The 19,632-nt window shown below is 41.8% G+C and overlaps 1 protein-coding gene across 3 annotated transcripts in view; it reads right to left on the bottom strand.

Annotated features, from left to right (window-relative positions):
- Positions 1–13,406: 13,406 nt before the first annotated feature.
- Positions 13,407–19,632, bottom strand: part of tmem39a (transmembrane protein 39A) — an 80,785-nt gene continuing 74,559 nt past the window's right edge. For all 3 annotated transcript variants that reach the window (XM_086006809.1, XM_086006810.1, XM_086006811.1), the window contains 2 exons: positions 19,013–19,133; positions 13,407–14,087 (listed from right to left, as the gene is read on the bottom strand). In XM_086006809.1, coding sequence (XP_085862935.1) covers positions 13,854–14,087; positions 19,013–19,133 — 355 coding nt within the window. In that variant the 3' untranslated portion in view covers positions 13,407–13,853. The remainder of the gene's footprint in view (positions 14,088–19,012; positions 19,134–19,632) is intronic.

The following is a 19,632-nucleotide window of genomic DNA, read 5'->3' as shown; positions in this document are numbered from 1 at the left end:
CAACACCAGTAGCACCAACAACAACACCAACCTCCGCAATCAACTGCTGCTGCACAGGGCATCAGCACTCGACCACATTGCTGCCCGGGAGACCAGGGATGGCCTCACCATGGCCACATTTACTTCACTTGACGCTGTATGCCCTGGCTGCCACATGAAGCACCAGGTTGGCACCACCCCACACAAACACCATAAAGCATCCCTACAATGCCCAAGCCATTCCTTTCACACTCATCACCATTGCGGGGGGTACCGTTATGTCTCACGATTCACTGCAACTCATTAAGCCACTTCCAAAGCTGCACACAAATCTGTCCAAGAATGCAAAGTGTTCAATTTCAATGTTTGACACCACATTAACAGAAACTTTACATGAACATTGCATAAAACACCCAAGTGCCTACCTTGTGTTGTTAGTTGGTATGATTGCACTAGGGTGAGTGTGAGGGGTAGCTAGTGAAATGGGGAAATGATAATGTAGATAGGGATGGGTGGAGGTGCAAGGTAAGTTGGTGTGAGTAAGGATGTGCAGGGGTAGGGAAGGCAGAGTGATGGGGATGTGATGAGTGGCACAGCAGGATGAGGTTCAGTGGCTTCGTACTAACATTTTGTGATCTACTGAGATCATTGAAAGGTTTGTACCACGCACTCAGGTCCTCCTGATGACATCCCTGCTTGTGTCCTCCAGTGCAATGTGCAACCAGGCTGCGTTGGTCTCCTGGGGAGGTCTCTTACGCCCATTGGAAGGGAAGAGAACCTCTTTGCGTGTTGTGACTCCCTCCATAAGCATATGGAGGGAGTCGTGGGAGAGCCTGGGTGAAGCCGTGCACCTCTGTGCAATGCTTGTCAGTGTTTGCAGCACCTTGATGCTGTAGAACACTGATAGCATAAATGTCACAATCAATTTACGCATGGTCCCTTTAAGGAAACTGGCTGATGACGCGTCTTCAAATGACATCATCAGACCCACTTCCTACAATTGGCCGGCAAACGTGCTGGGCGGGCTTAACAAGCCCAATCATCGGAAAATCTTTTTGGACAGCGGGCTGGAGCCAGCAGCAAGGCCGGGACCCCCACCGACATTACCTGCTACAGACCCGCCGAGGTTGGTAAGATCCAGCCCTGTCATCTTTTAAGAATACATTAGATATGTGGTAGAAGGAAAATGGGATAAAGGAATATAAGAACAGAGTGAGCACATGGGATTAGGACTACTGTCTGTTTGGACTGGTTGGGCTCAACGGCCTGTTTCCATGTTGTAATTCCTATAGAATTACAAGTTGTACAATTATTCTGACACTAAAAGAAAGACTTGCATTTCTATAGCGCCTTTCACAACCACCTGACAACCCAAAGTGCTTTACAGCCAATGAATTACTTTTTGAAGTGTAGTCACTGTTGTAATGTAGGAAATGTGGCAGCCAATTTGCATACAGCAAGATCCCACAAACAGCAATGTGATAATGACCAGACAATCTGTTTTTACTGATGTTAATTGAGGTATAAATATTGGCCAGAACACCAGGGATAACTCCCCTGCTCTTCAAAATAGTGCCATGGGATCTTTTCCGTCCACCTGTGAGAGAAGATGGGGCCTCGATTTAACGTCTCATCCAAAAGATGGCACCTCTCTCAGTACTGCACTGGAGTATCAGCCTAGATTTTTCTGCTTAGATCCCTGGAGTGAGAATTGAACCCACAACCTTCTGACTCCGAGGCAAGGGTACTACCAACTGAACAATGGCTGACACAACAGCTTAATTCTGCCTTATATTCAAATATCAATGCTGCTTTATCAGTTTTGGCTACAATGGTAGTGTTACACTGCAGAGAGATCCTTCAGTGCTTTAGGAACAGGAGTAGGCCATTTGGCCTATTGAATCTTCTCTCCAATTTTTTAGCAATGACAATTCTTCATCTTTTTAATCCCAATTCCACATCCTTTCTCCATATCCTTGCTTCCCACCTAACTATCTCCCTTTTAAACATCAGAATTGATTCTGAGGCAATGCCTTCCACATTTTGACAACCCTTTGTATGAAGACACTTTCCTGGTTTTGCCTTGGTTCTAATCTTAAGATTATGTCCCCTTGTTCTGGAATTCCACATTGAGGTAAGAAATGTTCCCTATTTACCTACGAGTTCCCTTAATTATTTAATCACCCCAGTTAATCATCATTAACTTAATTACTGAGAAATATAACCAAAGTTTACCTAGTCTCTCATTACCATATCCCTTCATCTGAGATATTATTTTGTTCAATCATTGATGGATCACCCCTCCCTGGACAATATAACTTTGCTAAGGTAGGGTATCCAAATGAGGTCTTACCAATGTACAGTGTACCTGTAGTAATCTTTCTTTTTATATTCTAAAGCTCTTGTGATGATGTCCACCAATCCATTAGCATTTATTTTGCATCAATAACCTAACTTTTAATGGCATATGTACCTGGATTCCCAAACCTGTTTGTTCATCTACCCCATTATCAGTGCTTCCTCATTTAGACTACTACCTTACAATTTGTTGCATTGAAGTGCATCAGCCATCATTTTGCCCACATATACGAAAATGACAGTCAGGAAAAGACCAGCTGGTCCATCAAGCCTGCCTTACACTCATGATGCCTGGAACATCATGACCAGACACTTCCACAGCCCTGCCCCTGCAGCCTTGTAATCTCTTGGGAGAGGCAAAAACCCCAGGCCAATAAGAGGGGGAGGAAAAACTCTGGAAAATTCCTCTCCAACCCCCTCAGCCTTTGAAAACCAGTCCAGGAGATCACATTGACAATGTGTACGTTAACTGTTAATCCACTTACCTTATATATGATACGATCTCTATCCCAGTCCAACTCCATGTTGAAGACACGCAGAGAGTCAGCACATACCACACAAGCTGGCAAGGCTCACTACTCTCTGGGAATAGAAGATAGGATACACTCATTCCAGACACTTATAAATAATGAAAAGCTGGTGCTGGTATCTGGAAACGCTCTTAATTGCCCACCAATCTGCAAATGTACCTTGTATTTCAACTTGGCCTTCCAACCACTTTACTATCCATGCCATGATGTTACCTCAGAATCAGGTTGTGCAATCAAATTTACTCATGCCAACCTGTACTGTTAAGAATACCCATATGAATAACTGAGGCTACAGAGGGGTGTGACTAATCAGGAGATCCACTGCATTCAGGAACATACGAAAAGAAAGGCAAGAAAAGCCAAACAAGCTTGCCCCATACAGTTGATTGTGCAACAATGCACGCAAGTCCACCCACCCCCCAGCAACCCTGTCCTCTGAGAAAAGCAAAACAAAATAAAACTGTGACCAATATAGGAAAAACTCTAGTAAATTATTGACTGTAAAACTCAAAGGAATTGGTTGTCCATGACTCACCACAATCTCAACTAACTAATGGATTATTCTTATTACCCGAAATGTCCTTTTCTTTCAGGAAGCTGTCAAGTTCCCTTTTACAGGACTATAGTAACCACATTCTCACCATGTCTCAGAAGTTTGATTTAGAGAGTAATTACTCTCTGTGAAAATAAATACTGGGTTGTATGTAACCTAACTCTTTGCCTATGGATTTTATAGGTATCACCTTGACCATCATTATCTGTTTTAAATAACCCATCTAACTAGACAATCCTAGTTAAGTAAATTTAGTATTTTATTGGCTGTAAAGCACTTTGGGATGTCCTGAGGTCATGAAAGGCGTTCTATAAATGCAAGTCTTTTTTTCTTTTATCCTATTTTTTCATTTTAAAAACTTCAGTCATGTCCCTTCTAAGCTTGTGTTTTTGCAAAGAAGTTCTTGGAACCTATTCTTATATCTAAACTCAGATTTATTATCATCATGGTCCCCTCCTCTGCATCCTGTGCAGAGCCTTGATATCATTCATGATGTACAGGAAGCAAAACTGGGCACAATGTAGATGTACCAGAACCTTCTACAACCTAAGTTTAGTCCCCTTAACATGTGTGCATCCACTATCCCCAGTTCAATTTCCTGATCGGTTTCCTTTAACAGGTACTCCTGCATGGTATAGTTATGCCTGGAGTTTCCTAATCTCGTTAGCACGTCACTGAAGTTACATCTGACACATACAGGCACACTCATCCAACTTATCTAAATCAGCCTGCAACTTATCACTTTGTTCATGTATCAGACTTGGCTCATTGGGAGCACTCCCAGGCATTATTCAAAGAAAAGCAGTAGGGGGGTGAAGAGTTCTCCCAGTATCCTGGCCTATATTTGTTCCTCAACCAACATCACTATAAAAGAGATTATCTGGTCATGTATCTGTGTTGTTTGTCGGACCTTGCTGTATGCAAATTGGCTGCTGCATTTCTCTATATTACAACAGTGACCACACTTCAAAAGTACTTAATTGGCTGTAAAGCACTTTGAAACGTCCTGAGTTCATGAAAGGCACTATAAAAAATTCTTTGCTTTGTTCTACATTACTAATACCTGTACATATTTTTAAATCCTCCACAAATTTAAGTGGTTCGGTTTAATATCTACATGTTGCATATAACTCAGGCACTCTCCTAACACTATGCTCAAGACAAAATGCAGTTTCCATAGGCAGACCCACATCTCTTGTGATCTGAAATTTACACTTCTATGCAATCCATGACTGGGAATAATGGAAAAGGGAACAATTAATGTTGTACCAAGATATTTCACACCAGGGTTGCAATTACTGCCCATTGTACACTCCTGTCCACTCCAAAAAGCAGAACACACCATGCTGTCAGACCATAATGTTCAGTAGTAAAAATATTACATATATTTACACAATTTTAGTTACAAAGAAACTAAAAGTATATAGCAGATAATTAGCAATACAATGCTTAACCTACAAACTACGTAAAAATATTTTGAAAAGTAGTGTCTAACATCTTAGGCTCCTAATCAAAATCTTGTGACATGGGTGCACTTCTGCTCATGGAGTTTTCTCTCACTGCTGTGATGTGGAAACAGACGATTGAAGCAAGGGAACTGCAAAATAGATAAAATCAGCAGCACATCCACTTCTGCATGCAAAATTTTGCCATCCCAGATCAAAGCAGCCCTATAACACTAGGCATGTTTTTTTAAAGAAGCCCTGATCCTTTTTCAACAAGCAAGTATAATATTAATTATTTCTATCACTCAAATAGATGGAATGTGGACAGCCGTCCCTTCAATATCTGGAGCGTTGGTTACGAGGCCAGTTGTGAAATAAAAGCCTATCGGAGTTATTGTTTGCAATGACACCCAATGTATATCAAATACCTTTACACTGATGTAAAATTGCAAGCTCAGATGCATTCAACATTTCAAAGCCAGGAGAGAATTTCTAATGCATTTAACATAGAAACATAGAAACTAGGAGCAGGAGTAGGCCATTCGGCCCTTTGAGCCTGCTCCGCCATTCAACGAGATCATGGCTGATCATCCAAACCCTAGCACCCGGTCCCTACACCGACAGCCATCCCACCCAAGCCCTATCCCTGTAACCCCACTTATTTAATCCCCCCCTAACACTAAGGGCCAATTTTTATCATGGCCAATCAACCTAACCCGCACATCTTTGGACTGTGGGAGGAAACCGGAGCACCCGGAGGAAACCCACGCAAACACGGGGAGAATGTGCAAACTCCACACAGGCAGTCACCCGAGGCCGGATTTGAACCTGGGTCCCTGGCGCTGTGAGGCAACAGTGCTAACCACTATGCCACCGTGCTGCCATGTAATAACTTTCCTCCAGGAGACTCCAGGTTTCCCTGCATGCCGTGGAGTTTTAACTCCACAGCGTGCGTCTTTTGGCCTGATTGACAGGCTTGGCTTCCAGTCAGGTGGGAAGCACTCTGGAGCAGGCCGCAGGACCAGCTAGGTCCAATCCATGACCATGGGGGCCTTTGTATGGCGGGGGGGGGGGGAAGCTTGGGGAGGTCGGAGGAAGCACTCCTGCTCCTCCTGGCCCACAAGCATTGCTGTGAAGACACTTGCCTTCTCCCCAAAGTTGTCCTCTCCTCATTTCAGCTGACAGGTTTCCCGGGCCTGGGAAACCCGGCTACCCACTGTAAAACCTGCAAAGCAGGTTAAATCAGAGGCTGCTAGCCTCATTGAAATATTGAAATTGTCAACCTGTCTCCTGGGAGTGGGTTGGTTGCCTGCCCCTTTCTTGCCTCCGTAAAACCCAGAAGTGGGCAGGTTGGGGTCCAGATTAAAAAAAATTTAACATCTGACTTGAACCCAGCCCACCCATTTTTGTGTGCTAAAATTCAGCCCTACATATCTGTTGACAATAGTTGCAAATTGCCTTAAGAGTCAGCCGTGGCTCAGCGGTAGCAATCTCACCTCTAAGTCAGAAAGTTGTGCGTTTAAGCCCCACTCCAGAGACTCGAGCACAAAATCTGGGCTGGCATTCCAGTGCAGTACTGAGGGAGTGCTGTATTGTCGGATGTGCCGCCTTTCAGATGAGACATTAAACCAAGGTCCCGTCTGCTCTCTCGGGTAGACTAAAAGCCCATGGTACTATTTCAAAGAAGAGCAAAGGCGTTCTTCCTGGTGTCCTGGCCAATATTTCTCTCTCAATCAACATCACTATAACAGATTATCAGGTCATTATCACATTGCTGTTTGTGGGAGGTTGCTGTGTGCATATTGGCTGCCGCATTTCCTACATTACAACAGTGACCACATTTCAAATGTACTTCCTTGGCTGGAAAGTGCTTTGGGACATCCTGAGGTTGTGAAATTGCAAGTCTTTCTTGTATTGCCTTAATCCAGGCAGCAGGACAAAATAATATGTTTCAAAATGCAGCAGTTTCATTTTTCATTTCACTATATACTGGTCCACACAAAATTTGCTATGGAAAAAGAAATAATACCAATTTTATGGCTTAGAGCAAGTTGGGGTGCTGCTTCAGTCATTGACCTTGTTTGAAATCAACTTCAAGCATGCGTTTAGCAAATCCCCAAGTACAGGCTATTCCAAGTGGTCCAAGCTATTTGAAAGTTGACAGAATAATGGGTATAGATGTCTAGACAAAATTCTCAGTTGGCATTATAGATCTTATTAATGGAAGATTTCCTCATGTTTCTTCTAGACAGGGTAACATGCTTTCTGGTTAATAAACTCTCCTAGGGTATTAAGGTCTTGATTCAGAATTTGGCTCTCCAGTAGGATAGATCATTCCTAGGTGGCATTGCAATTGGAATCGTTACTGTTTGCAGTACCACTAACTGCAAGGTCAATAACTGGTTATCAAAATTACAACTGCATTTCCACGCAAAACTCTTGAGAATCAGAAAAGAATTGTGAAAATACATAAAGGACACATTCTGGGAAAGGAGCCCCAGCCTCCAAACTAATCTGTCTCTACTCCTTGAGCAGTCAAATACAAGTTGAAATCCACTGCTAAGCAGAGTCCACTAGATATTATTATTTTTAGAATCTTTTTTTAAATCATCCTGCAATCTCCTCTGTTGTATGTGAATTGTTCATTTTAGCTGCCAGAATATCTCCAACTGATCCAAGTTCACTATTTCTGTGAATCCTGGCTCAAGATGTATGGAGCTACTCACTATATATTGGCTCAAACATTCTACTGTAAATAGAAATTTCCTCTGTCACTTTGGACCTCAGTGCAGGAGGTATTTCTGCACTTTGGTTAACTAAAGTTGGTCTCCAGGAGGGGAGTCCTGCTGACAGGGTGCGGCTGAGGTCTGGATCACTGACACAGACTCTTTTTGCCTTACAGGTCCTAAAAAAGGCTGTTGAGGAAAAAAAAGCCTTGTTGTGACTTGGTGATCTGCACAGTTCCATTGTGTATTTAGAAACATAAAAGACTTTGCAATACTGAACCAAAACAGGTTTACCTATTTCAATTCAGAGACTTCCTCCAGCTCCTTGAGCAGCAGCAACAAAGGATTTCATAGTCAACACGGGGGTTGGCAATTATTAAGATTGGTTAGCAGTACCCAAAATGGTACTACAGTAAAAGAGTTTGTCTGTCTGTCCGGCTATACAATCAAAAGTTATAGAGCGTACCTACACGCATGTTATATCAAAAGAAAGCTTATCGTTAGGGGAGTCTCATAGGTGTATTTACTTTTTGGTCAGACAAAAATTGTTCGGACAGTATACAAAAAAAGTTTTAAAATCCTCAAAACTCCGCTCATTAGCGGTTGACCAATCCTACCTCTCATTAGCGTTGAGTGACGTGCTGGTTGATCAATCCTACAGTTCAGTGACCTGATGGTTGACCAATCGCTGCATCACGGGCGGGACCTAATCCTTCAGTTTCCCAAAACTTCGCCGCCATTTTTTTCATCCCCACAGCCACAGCCAAACCCCCACATTCCGACTCCGGGAGCGGCAGGTGTTTACACACAGCGGGCGGGGGAGCGGCAACGGCCGGCCGTCAACCGTGCCACCTGCGGGGGAGCTCAGCTGGGCTCCGTCTCGGCCCGCGAGCCCGGCCGGGCCTGAAGCGCTAGGGCTGATCATCCAAATTCAGTACCCTGTCCCTGCTTTCTCCCCATATCCCTTTAGCCTCAAGAAATATATCCAACTCCTTCTTGAATATATTTAATGAATTGGCCTCAACTGCCCTGTGTGGCAGAGAATTCCACAGATTCACCACTCTTTGGGTGAAGAAATTCCTCTTCATCTCAGTCCTAAATGGCTTACCCCTTATCCTTAGACTATGACCCCTGGTTCTGGACTCTCCCGCCATCGGGAACATCCTTCCTGTATCTAGTCTTTAGAATTTTATAAGTTTCAATGAGATCCCCTCTCATTCTTCTAAACTCTAGCGAATATAAGCTTAATCAACCCAATCTCTCCTCATACGTAATTCCTGCCATCCCAGGTATCAATCTGGTGAATCTTCGCTGCACTCTCTCCATGGCAGATAAGGCGACCAAAACTGCACACAGTACTCAAGGTGTGGTCTCACCAAGGCCCTGTACAACTGCAGCAAGACATCTTTGCTCCTGTACTCGAATCCTCTTGCTATGAAGGTCAACATACCATTTGCCTTCTTAACCGCCTGCTGCACCTGCATGCTTACCTTCAGCGACTGGTGCACAAGGACACCCAGGTCTCGTTGCACTTCCCCTTCTATTGTCGTGCAGATAATAATCTGCCTTCCTGTTTTTGCCACTGAAGTGGATAACCTCGCATTTATCCACATTATACTGCATCTGCCCAATCACCCAACCTGTCCAAATCATACTGGAGTTTCTCCTTACAGCACACACGCCCACCCAGCTTTGTGTCGTCTGCAAACTTGGAGATGTTGCATCGAGTTCCCTCGTCTAGATCATTTATATATATATATTGTGAATAGCTGGGGTCCTAGCACCGATCCCTGCGGTACCCCACTAGTCACTGGAAAAAGACCCGTTTATTCCAACTCTTTGCTTCCTGTCTGCCAACCAGTTCTCTATCCAAGTCAGTACCTTACCCCCAATCCCATGTGCTTTAACTTTGCACGCTAATCTCTTATGCGGGACCTTATTGAAAGCCTTCTGAAAGTCCAAATACACCACATCCACTGGTTCTCCCTTATCTATTCTACCAGTTACATCCTCAAAAAATTCCAGTAGTCAAGCATGATTTACCTTTTGTAAATCCATGTTGACTTTGCCCGATCCTGTCACTGTTTTCCAAGTGCTCTGCTATTACATCTTTTATAATGGACTCTAGCATTTTCCCCACTACTGATGTCAGGCTTACCGGTCTATAATTTCCCATTTTCTACCTCTTTTTTTAAATAGTGGGGTTACATTAGCTATCCTCCAATCCATGGGAACTGTTTGAGTCTATAGAATTTTGGAAGATGACCAGCACTGCATCTACTATTTCTAGGGCCACTTCCTTAAGTACCCTAGGATGTAGATTATCAGGCCCTGGGGATTTATTGGCCTTCAATCCTGTCAATTTCCCTACAAATACTGATTTCATTCATTTCCTCCCTCTCATTAGACCCTATGTTCCTCAACATCTCTGGGAGGTTATTTGTGTCCTCCTTTGTGAAGACAGAACCAAAGTATGTATTTAGAATAATGATTTAAATAAAAATTGCAGTTCTGCATTTTTTTTTAAACCTAGAAAAAAAAAGGTTAAGTTTACAAGAGTATATGGAAACTGCGGGGCGAAGGAGCTGTCTCGGTGTCACTGTGCTTGGAACTACATAACCGCTCAGGCAAACACTCATTTGGCACTGGACGAGGTGTCAACCTAAGCTGAATTTAACAGCACATTGAAGGGTGCAGCTCTGGAATAGAAAATTAATACATCAGCATTCACACTGCTGATATGGATGTGTGAACTACAACACATTACACAACAGAGCATTCCCTTTAATACATACATTAAAACAATCATGGAACAAATTACAAATGTGTCCGCAGTCTTGAATTAATTTGGGGACTGCATTATACCAATGCATAGATTTGTAACATGTTCTCTATCTAATCAGTCATTTTGTATAATAAAAAGGCAACATTGAATTTTTATTTTCTTCTCATTGAGAATAAACACTGGATTCAAAATGCAATTTAGGACAGAATTTTCAGTATGCACAGAAATGGTCTTGTGCTATTAATTGTAGCATTGAGAAAAATAGGACATGGGGGACACCTTACTGGTATACACCATCATCACATTTTCTGTAAATTCAAACATGCAATCTTCCTTGAATGATCAAAAGGATATTCTTAATGTATGCATTTTCCAATGATAATGAAGAATTACACAACAAAAACTTGTATTTATATAGCGTCTTTAGCGTAGTAAAAGGTCCCAAGGCGTTTCACAGGAGCGTTATCAAACAAAATTTGACAGAGACACATATATTAGGGCAGGTGACCAATAGCTTGGTCAAAGAGGTAGGTTTTAAGGAGCATCTTAAAGGAGGAAAGAGGTGTTTAGGGAGGGAATTCCAGAGGTTAGGGCCTTGGCAGCTGAAGACATGGCCACCAATGGTGGAGCGATTAAAATCAGGGATGCTCAAGAGGCCAGAATTGGATTACACTTGAATTACAGTGGCAGGACAGAAGATTCATCCAACTTGCACCACTGGTATCAAAGGCTGCAATACAATCTCTGGGTCTGCTACCTACATATGTGCAAATTCAGCATGTTTCTGTCTTACATCAGATATTATATTTTTCTTTGTAGAAAGAGCAATTAATCCTTTGACATGTCAGTCTATTGTAATAGAGGACATGGATTATGCAGATAGTTTTCTTTAGGAAGTTTAAGATTCATGAGTCACACTTTACATGCATGATTAAAGCACATTTTCACTAGCATGAAACTAATTTTTAAAATTGTTTTTGTAATAGGCAATCTCATGAAGTTAAAATAATGGCCTAGATTATGTTGCCAAAGTAACAGCAAGTTTAATGGCACTCGCCATTATTGTGTAAATAGTCCAGCAACTTGTCAAGGAAGAGATGTCCCATGAGTTAAGAAATTTACATTTTCACATTAAATGCCAATTAAATTTGCTGCAGAAAGTTGGGGTTAGTACTGTACTTGAGTGTAAGCTATTTAATGATGAGATTTATGTTCCTGCAATGGCACTCACCTTCTCCAGCCCAGAAAAGCAACATTTGAAATTGTGGAGTATTAGTAAATTGAGATTATAATTTTTTTTCCCCCCCTCAATCCACTCTTTCCCTTTCTGTAGCTAATTAATAGGGTGAATTAGAGTCAGTCATTCCTGTTTCTTTCTCAATCCTTAAAGTTAATTGGTTAAGCAGATAGACTGTTGATCCCGTTGTTCACCAAGGTCTCAGATGCCCCATTGCCTTCGCTGCACCGTTATCAGCTCGCACTTCCAGCAAGTTGCAGGGCAAATTTTTTTGAGCTGATTAGTGAGGGAGAAAGTCAAACAGGGCATGCTGCAACATGCCCCACTCCAGCAAAATCTGGGCCAATGTGTTCCGAGTCACTCTTCAGGAATGTCTTTAGTTTGTTGTGTTCATCCTGCACATCATCACTGAACAGACAGCTACAGCTAATTAAAGTACAAGGTGACAGTGATTAGGAATCACCATTAAACTAGGAGTTTGTACATTGCAACCATATTATCTTGTACTGTCTGTGCTGATAATCAAAGATTCCATTACTCTTTCTCACATCAATGTGGACTCTGATGGAGGGGTGTCCAAGGCTTTGCATATGGGTCACATAGGGTTACACCATGAGGCTGCTGCCAGATATAAAGTTTAACTCTTTATTTCCATTAATTTGCATATATCTCAAGATATAAAATTGCTGACAGCAATTGACCTTGGCGTTCTGATTCAGGGTTTATCTGCAAATGAGCAAAAACAATCAAGATGTACATTTCCAAATCTCCAGGCTCACAAAATAAAAACAGGACAAACCAGCAAATAAGAAATATAGTACCTGGGCATCGAGGGCTGGATTCCAGAGCTTGAGCCACAGATTGGATACTCGTGTTTTATTGCATCTTATTTATCTTCAGTGTTGCAAAGAAGTTGTAGATTACTATCTGAATAAAACTCGTACAGAACTACAAATTTGAACTAACCAAGAATACATTTTAATGTAGGGTCTTCTAAACGGGATAAAGGCATCAGATCAAGCAGGTGACTCATAATTCCTAAAACAGTGACCAGAAAAGCTGAAAATTTTCATATCCCAACTTTTGAAAAGGAGAAATAATCCTGAACAAATTGGCTTATCTTATCGCCCTTATTTTTAAAATAACATCCTTAATTTACTATACCAAACACATGGGTCCGGATTTTGCAGTCAGTGGTGAAGGAATGGCGCACGCCGTTCACTATGCTGACAGCTGCCCACAAACGTTTCGTGGGCCTCCGAGGGGCAATTTGAGCTTAGGGCCTAGGCAGCTGAAGGCACGGCTGCCAATCGTGGCGAAGAAAATCGGGGATGTTCAAGAGACAAGACTAGGAGGAGCGCAGAGATCTCGGAGGGTTGTAGCTTTTATATTGGCAACTAAAACAAAATTTAAAAATGTGATTGTTGTAACATCAAATCTTATGGACAAGTGCTCCGTGCTGTAGACGTCAACACTGCTCCAGTTGAAGGCATGTCTGTAGCAAACAAGACAGTGTCCTTCTTCCACTGTTCCATCAGTTATTCGTCTGCAGAAGAAACTTCAGCAGCCATATTAAGAACTGGTAGTTTTATATAATTTAAATGCAAGCATTCTTGTCCACCCCAATTCACATACACAAAGTCCAGCAAAATAAATCCAATGCATAAATAGATTTAAAAAGCAAATTAGGAATGTTCTTTTTTATTGAAGTACTTTTTTTTTTTTTTTTTTGAAGAGGTGGGATCATGTAAACAATATCATAATTGAAGAATGGGCTTTATTCACAGACACCATCTTGTAAACCCCCATTTATTAAAACAAGTTCACACATTGAACATTTATCAGTAAATGTGACCATTTACTATGAACACAGTTCCATTCATGTAAATGTTTAGACAACAATAGCCTAAAAACAACCTCTTCTTTCAAGGTGACAACGTAAAGCAAAGAAAAATAAACTTGTCACATCATCATCCTTTATTCCTCTGATCAATACTACACGTGTTGATTATTGCGATTATAAATGGCACTTGTCATATGGAGCAAAGCGCACACTTAGCTTGTGAAATTGCTAAGTAGACGAAAAATACAACTTGCTTATGCAAAGAATAGCTCTTCAAAATATCCAAGTATACAAAATATAAAATATTTTAAATATTTAAACACTGCATGAAAAATAGAAACCGTATCAAAATAATTTCTTTAAATCCTTTCCCTCTCCCCCTCTTTTTTTAGACTGTCTAATGAGATTTTAGTCCAATGGTGCCCAGAGGGTAAGCATATGCTTTGCCCAGCACAATCCGGTCCCTTAGAAGTTTAAATAAGACGTAGTAATTACAAAACAGTATCAAAGCCAAGGAAAGTATATGGTTCCATTTTTCTGACCGAAGCAGAGAATATAGTTGATACAGCACTACGCTGCCTTCTATGAGGATGAGGAGATTCAGGATCCGTAATGGCTTATGGAATAAAAACTGTAATAAAAAGAAATTAAGGGGAAAAAAATCAGTTCAACTCTATATTTGCATTACACTGATCCAATGCAGAGGTGTCAGAATAACAATGTATACAAATAGGCAGGGAGAAAAAAACCTCAAGGCAACACAATTTAAGTGCTTAAGTCAACTTGTGAGCATGCAACACAAGCAATTTACTCAAGCAGAATTCAAATCTCATTACCAGTGTACAGTTATGGTGTTAATTTGATGATCTGTGACACTAACTTTCTTTTTCTTTGGGCAATGCGGGCAAGGCTGCATTTATTGCCCATTCCTAGTTGCCCCAAGACAGTGGTGGTGAGCCTTCTCCTTGAACCAACATGGTCTTTTGGTGATGGTGCTCCCACAATGGCATTATGTAGGGAATTCCAGGATTTTGACCCAGTGAGGATAAAGGAATGGCGATATATGTCCAATGGTGTGCGACTTGGAGGTGATCGTGTTCCATGATCTTGCTGCTCGTCATTTTTAGTGGTAGGAGGTGCAGTTGAAGCAGGCTTGGCGAGTTGGTGTAGTGCATCTTTTAGATAGTACATACCACAGCCATCGTGAGTCAGTGATGGAGGAAGTGGATATTTAGTCCAGTGGCACGTGCGATCAAGCAGATTGTTGTTTTATGGACATTATTGAGCTTTCAGTATTGTTGCAGCTGCACTCATCCAGGTGAGGGGTGAGTATTCCATCACACTCCTGACTTGAGCCTTGTAGATAGTGAAGAGGTTTTGATGAGTCAGTGAGCCACTCATCACAAAATACCCATCCTTTGTCCTGTTCACATGGATTTGGCTGGTCCAGTTAAGATTCTGGTCATTGGTGATCGCAGGGGTGATGGTGGGAGACTTGGCAATAGTGGTACCATCAAAGGTCAGGGATGATGGTTTGGCCCTTTCTTGTTGGAGATAGTCATTGCTTGGTATTTTAGTAGTCAAACATTATCTGCCACTCATTAGCCCAAGTCTGGTTGTTGTCCTGCTCTAGGCTGGCATGGGCTGCTTAATCAGAGGAGTTGTAAATCATAGAAAGTTATGGCACAGAAGGAGGCCATTCAGCCCATCGTGTCTGTGCTGGCTGAAAGAGCTATCCAGCCTAATTCCACTTTCCAGCTCATGGTCTGTAGCCTTTTAGGTTACGGCACTTCAAATGCATATCCAAGTACTTTTTAAAAAATGTGATGAGGGTTTCTGCCTCTATCACCCTTTCAGGCAGTGAGTTCCAGACCCCCACCACCCTCTGGATGGGGGGAAAAAAAGTTCTCAACTCCCCTCTAATCCTTCTATCAATTTAAATCTATGCACCTGATTATTGACCTCTCTGCTAAGGGTCCTTCCTATCCACTCTATTTAGGCCACTCATAATTTTGAACACCTCAATTAAGTCTCCCCTCAGCCTCCTCTGTTCCAAAGAAAACCCCAGCCTACCCAATCTTTCCTCAGCTAAAATTCTACAGTCCTGGCAACATCCTCGTAAATCTCCTCTGTACTCTCTCCAGTGCAAACACATTTTTCCTGTGATGTGGTGACCAGAACTGTACGCCGTACTCTCTGCTCTTATATTCAAAACCTTGGCTAATAAAGGAAAGTATCCCACATGCCTTCTTAACCACTTTATCTACCTGTCCTGCTATCTTCAGGGATCTGTGGACATGCACTCCAAGATCCCTCTGTTCCTCTACATTTCAGTATCCTACCATTTATGGTGTATTCCCTTGCCTTGTTAGCCTTCCCCAAATGCATTACCCCTCAAATTCCATTTGCCACTTTTCTGCCCCCTAACCAGTCCATTGATATCTTCCTGCAATCTACAGCTTTCTTCCTCACTATCAATTTTTGTATCATCTGCAAACTTCTTAATCATGGTCCCTACATTGAAGTCTAAATCATTGATGTATACCACAAAAAGCAAGGGACCCTGTACTGAGCCCTGCCAAATACCACTGGAAACAGCCTTCCAGCCACAAAAACACCAGTCGACCATTACCCTTGGTTCCTGCCACTGAGCCAATTTTGGATCCAACTTGCAACTTTCCCTTGGATCCCATGGGCTTTTACTTTTCTGACCAGTCTGCCATGTGGAACCTTGTCAAAAGGAGTCTTGTCAAAATGGAACTAAACAAACACAGTATAATCTTCAGCGAGCAGCTTCACTCCTGATCCTATGATGGGGTGGAGGAAGGTCATTGATAATGGAGCTGAAGATGGTTGGCCAAGCAGACTTCCCTGAGGAACTCCTGCCAGAGAAAAAAAATCCAGTCCATTGTGCAAAAAGTTTAGATGCACTGCATCTAAAGTGCGACATCAAAGCAATTGCTCATAGTGCGGAGTAAGGCAGTATGCATATTAAGCACTGTATTGGAACCTTTATTTCCCCATCTCTCCCGTAGCAGTGTTGCAGGATTTCTGATGTCACACCACCATCTAAAGTCTTTGGTGCTTTATTACATTATTCCTCAGTAGTCAATCTACCATGTCAGTACTGTTGAACACTACTTGTCGGTATTGACAGTCACCTTAACCTTAGTAAGCTTGAATTAAAAATACTCCTGACTAGACTTGATTCAAATGTGCTGAATTCAGGAACTACTATGCAGTTTGGACCAGGTACTAGTGGCTAAATGTATGACAATAATTTTGACACTCAATAACATGAAAAGCAGTTTGACTTAACATAAAAGGGAATCCAAAAGTCTTTTATAGGCATATAAATAGTAAATGGGTAGTAAGAGGGGGGGTGGGGTCGATTAGGGACCAAAATGGAGACCTACACATGGAGGCAGAGGGCATGGCTGAGGTACTAAGTGAATACTTTGCATCTGTCTTTACCAAGGAAGAAGATGCTGCCAAAGTCATAGTGAAAGAGGAGGTAGTTGAGATACTGGATGGGATAAAAATTGATAAGCAAGTGGTACTAGAAAGGCTGGCTGCAGTTAAAAGTAGATAAGTCACCAGGACCAGATGGGATGCATTCTAGGATGCTGAGGGAAGTAAAGGTGGAAATTGCAGAGGTACTGGCCATAATCATCCAATCCTCTTTAGATATGGGGGTGGTGCAAAAGGACTGGAGAATTGCAAATGTTACACTCTTGTTCAAAAAAGGGTGCAAGAATAAACCCAGCAACTACAGGCTAGACAGTTTAACCATGGTAGTGGGGAAGCTTTTAGAAACTATAATCCGGGACAAAATTAACAGTCACTTGGACAAGTATGGATTAATTAAGGCAAGCCAGCACGGATTTGTTAAAGGCAAATCGTGTTTAGCTAACTTGATTGAGTTTTTTGATGAGGTAACAGAGGGTTGATGTGGTGTACATGGACTTCCAAAAGGCATTCCAAAGTACCACATAATAGGCTTGCCAGCAAAGTTGAAGCCCATGGAATAAAAGGGACAGTGGCAGCATGGATACGAAATTGGCTAAGTGACAGGAAACAGTAGTGGTGAACGGTTGTTTTTCAGACTGGAGGAAGGTATACAGTAGTGTTCCCCAGGGGTTGGTACCAGGATCACTGCCTTTCTAGATATATATTAATGACTTAGACTTGGGTGTACAGGGCACAATTAAAAATTTTGCAGATGCCACAAAACTTGGAAGTATAGTGAACAGTGAGGAGGATAGTGATAGACATCAAGAAGACAGACAAGCTGGTGGAATGGGCGGACATGTGGCAGATGAAATTTAACGCAGAAAAGTGTGAAGTGATACATCTTGGTAGGAAGAACGATGAGAGGCAATATAAACTAAGGGTACAATTCTAAAGGGGGTGCATGAACAGAGACCGGGGGGTATATGTGCACAAATCGTTGAAGGTGGCAGGGCAGGTTGAGAAAGTGGTTAAAAAAGCATACGGGATCCTAGGCTTCATAAATAGAAACATAGAGTACAAAAGCAAGGAAGTTATGATGGACCTTTATAAACCACTGGTTCAGCCTCAACTGGAGTATTGTGTCCAATTCTGGGCACTGCACTTTAGGAAGGATGTGAAGGCCTTAGAGAGGGTGCAGAAAAGATTTACAAGAATGGTTCTAGGGATGAGGGACTTCAGTTACGTGGATAGACTGGAGAAGCTGGGGTTGTTCTTAAGAGTAGAGAAGGTTCAGAGGAGATTTGATGGAGGGGTTCAAAATCATGAGGAGTCTGGACAGAATAGATAAAGAGAAACTGTTCCCATTGGCAGAAGGGTCAAGAACCAGAGGACACAGATTTAAGGTGATTATTGGCAGAAGAACTAAAGGCGACATGAGGGAAAACTTTTTTATGCAGCAAGTGGTTAGGATCTGGAATGCACTGCCTGAAAGGGTGGTAGAGGCAGATTCAATCATGGCTTTCGAAAGGGAATTGGATAAGTACCTGAAGGAAAAAAATTTGCAGGGCTACGGGGAAAGGGTGGGACTAGCCAAAGTGCTCTTGCAGAGAGCTGGCATGGGCTCGACAGGTTGAATGGCCTCCTTCTGTGCTGTAACCATTCTATGATTCTATTCTATGACTAGTACTATCGCACTATTCTTCATCTCCGTGGTTAAGTAATGGATTTATGCCACTAGACGAGATTTACAAATTGCACTGGGAACATCTACCAGTAGAACATCACAATCAAACTGACTTTAACCAGTCAGTTTTTAAAGGGAATGAAGATCTGTCTCAGATGGGAGCTGAATGTTACAATACAACAGAATACAGTCCTTTCACTCCCTGAATCCAGAAAAAAAAGGGGGAATAGAGATCTTCATTAATTGGTGGGGGCTGGGTGATGGTGTATTTTAAGTGTTTAATCGCAAACTTAAGAATGCATCTCATGCGTGCCGCTGAAGTGGTTGATTCCACTGCAGTGTAGTTAAACATTCCAATCCCTAAAATGTCTATTCCTCAACCATAAAGAATGACTTCAATAGCAGCGAGAACTACTTACATAAAATCTGGCATGTGAAACATCAGAAGGCACTGCTACATTATAAGGTCCTACAGCTTTATAAAGGCATCGATTGTGTCGTACCAGCACACCCTGTGGCCAAATTGTTGTTTCAGACCATCTGAATAGGAAAATTAAAGAAGTTTACATAGCATAATGTAACATAATTAAATAGAACGCCTGGCGTTTCCGCTTTGGGCGCAATTGGCAATCCTAGTGCTAATTATGCTAGTTTTCAAGTGTTTTTTTCCCTCAAGCTTCTGCTGATTTTTTCATATCGGCAAATGTAAAATCTACCATCAACCAGCACAATTGGGCAGCGTTTTAGAATGTAATTGAAAAATAAGGAATACTTTTTAAAGCAAAATTTTAAGAGTGGTAATTTGGTGCAGTTTGATTAGTACAGCTGAAAATGGGGTTATCATAAAAACTAAGCATTTTTACTCGGTGTCTAGTCCACCACCTGTGAGTAACCCAATTTTAAATAACTTGTAAAAAAAAACTACACAAAACCATTTACTAGTTGAATTGGTGTACAGTAATCAGTTTCTTAGTAAATTAAAAAAAATATATTCCAAAGCTTTTAAAATGTGCCCATCAGTGTCCTTACACCTAAAAAA

This window comes from Somniosus microcephalus, chromosome 14, assembly GCF_052327205.1.
Source record: "Somniosus microcephalus isolate GS21.2 chromosome 14, FLI_Smic_1.0, whole genome shotgun sequence".
Classification (NCBI taxonomy): Eukaryota; Metazoa; Chordata; class Chondrichthyes; order Squaliformes; family Somniosidae; genus Somniosus; species Somniosus microcephalus.
The sequence above is the reverse complement of the archived record's forward strand: the minus strand, read 5'-3'. Positions and strand labels throughout refer to the sequence as shown.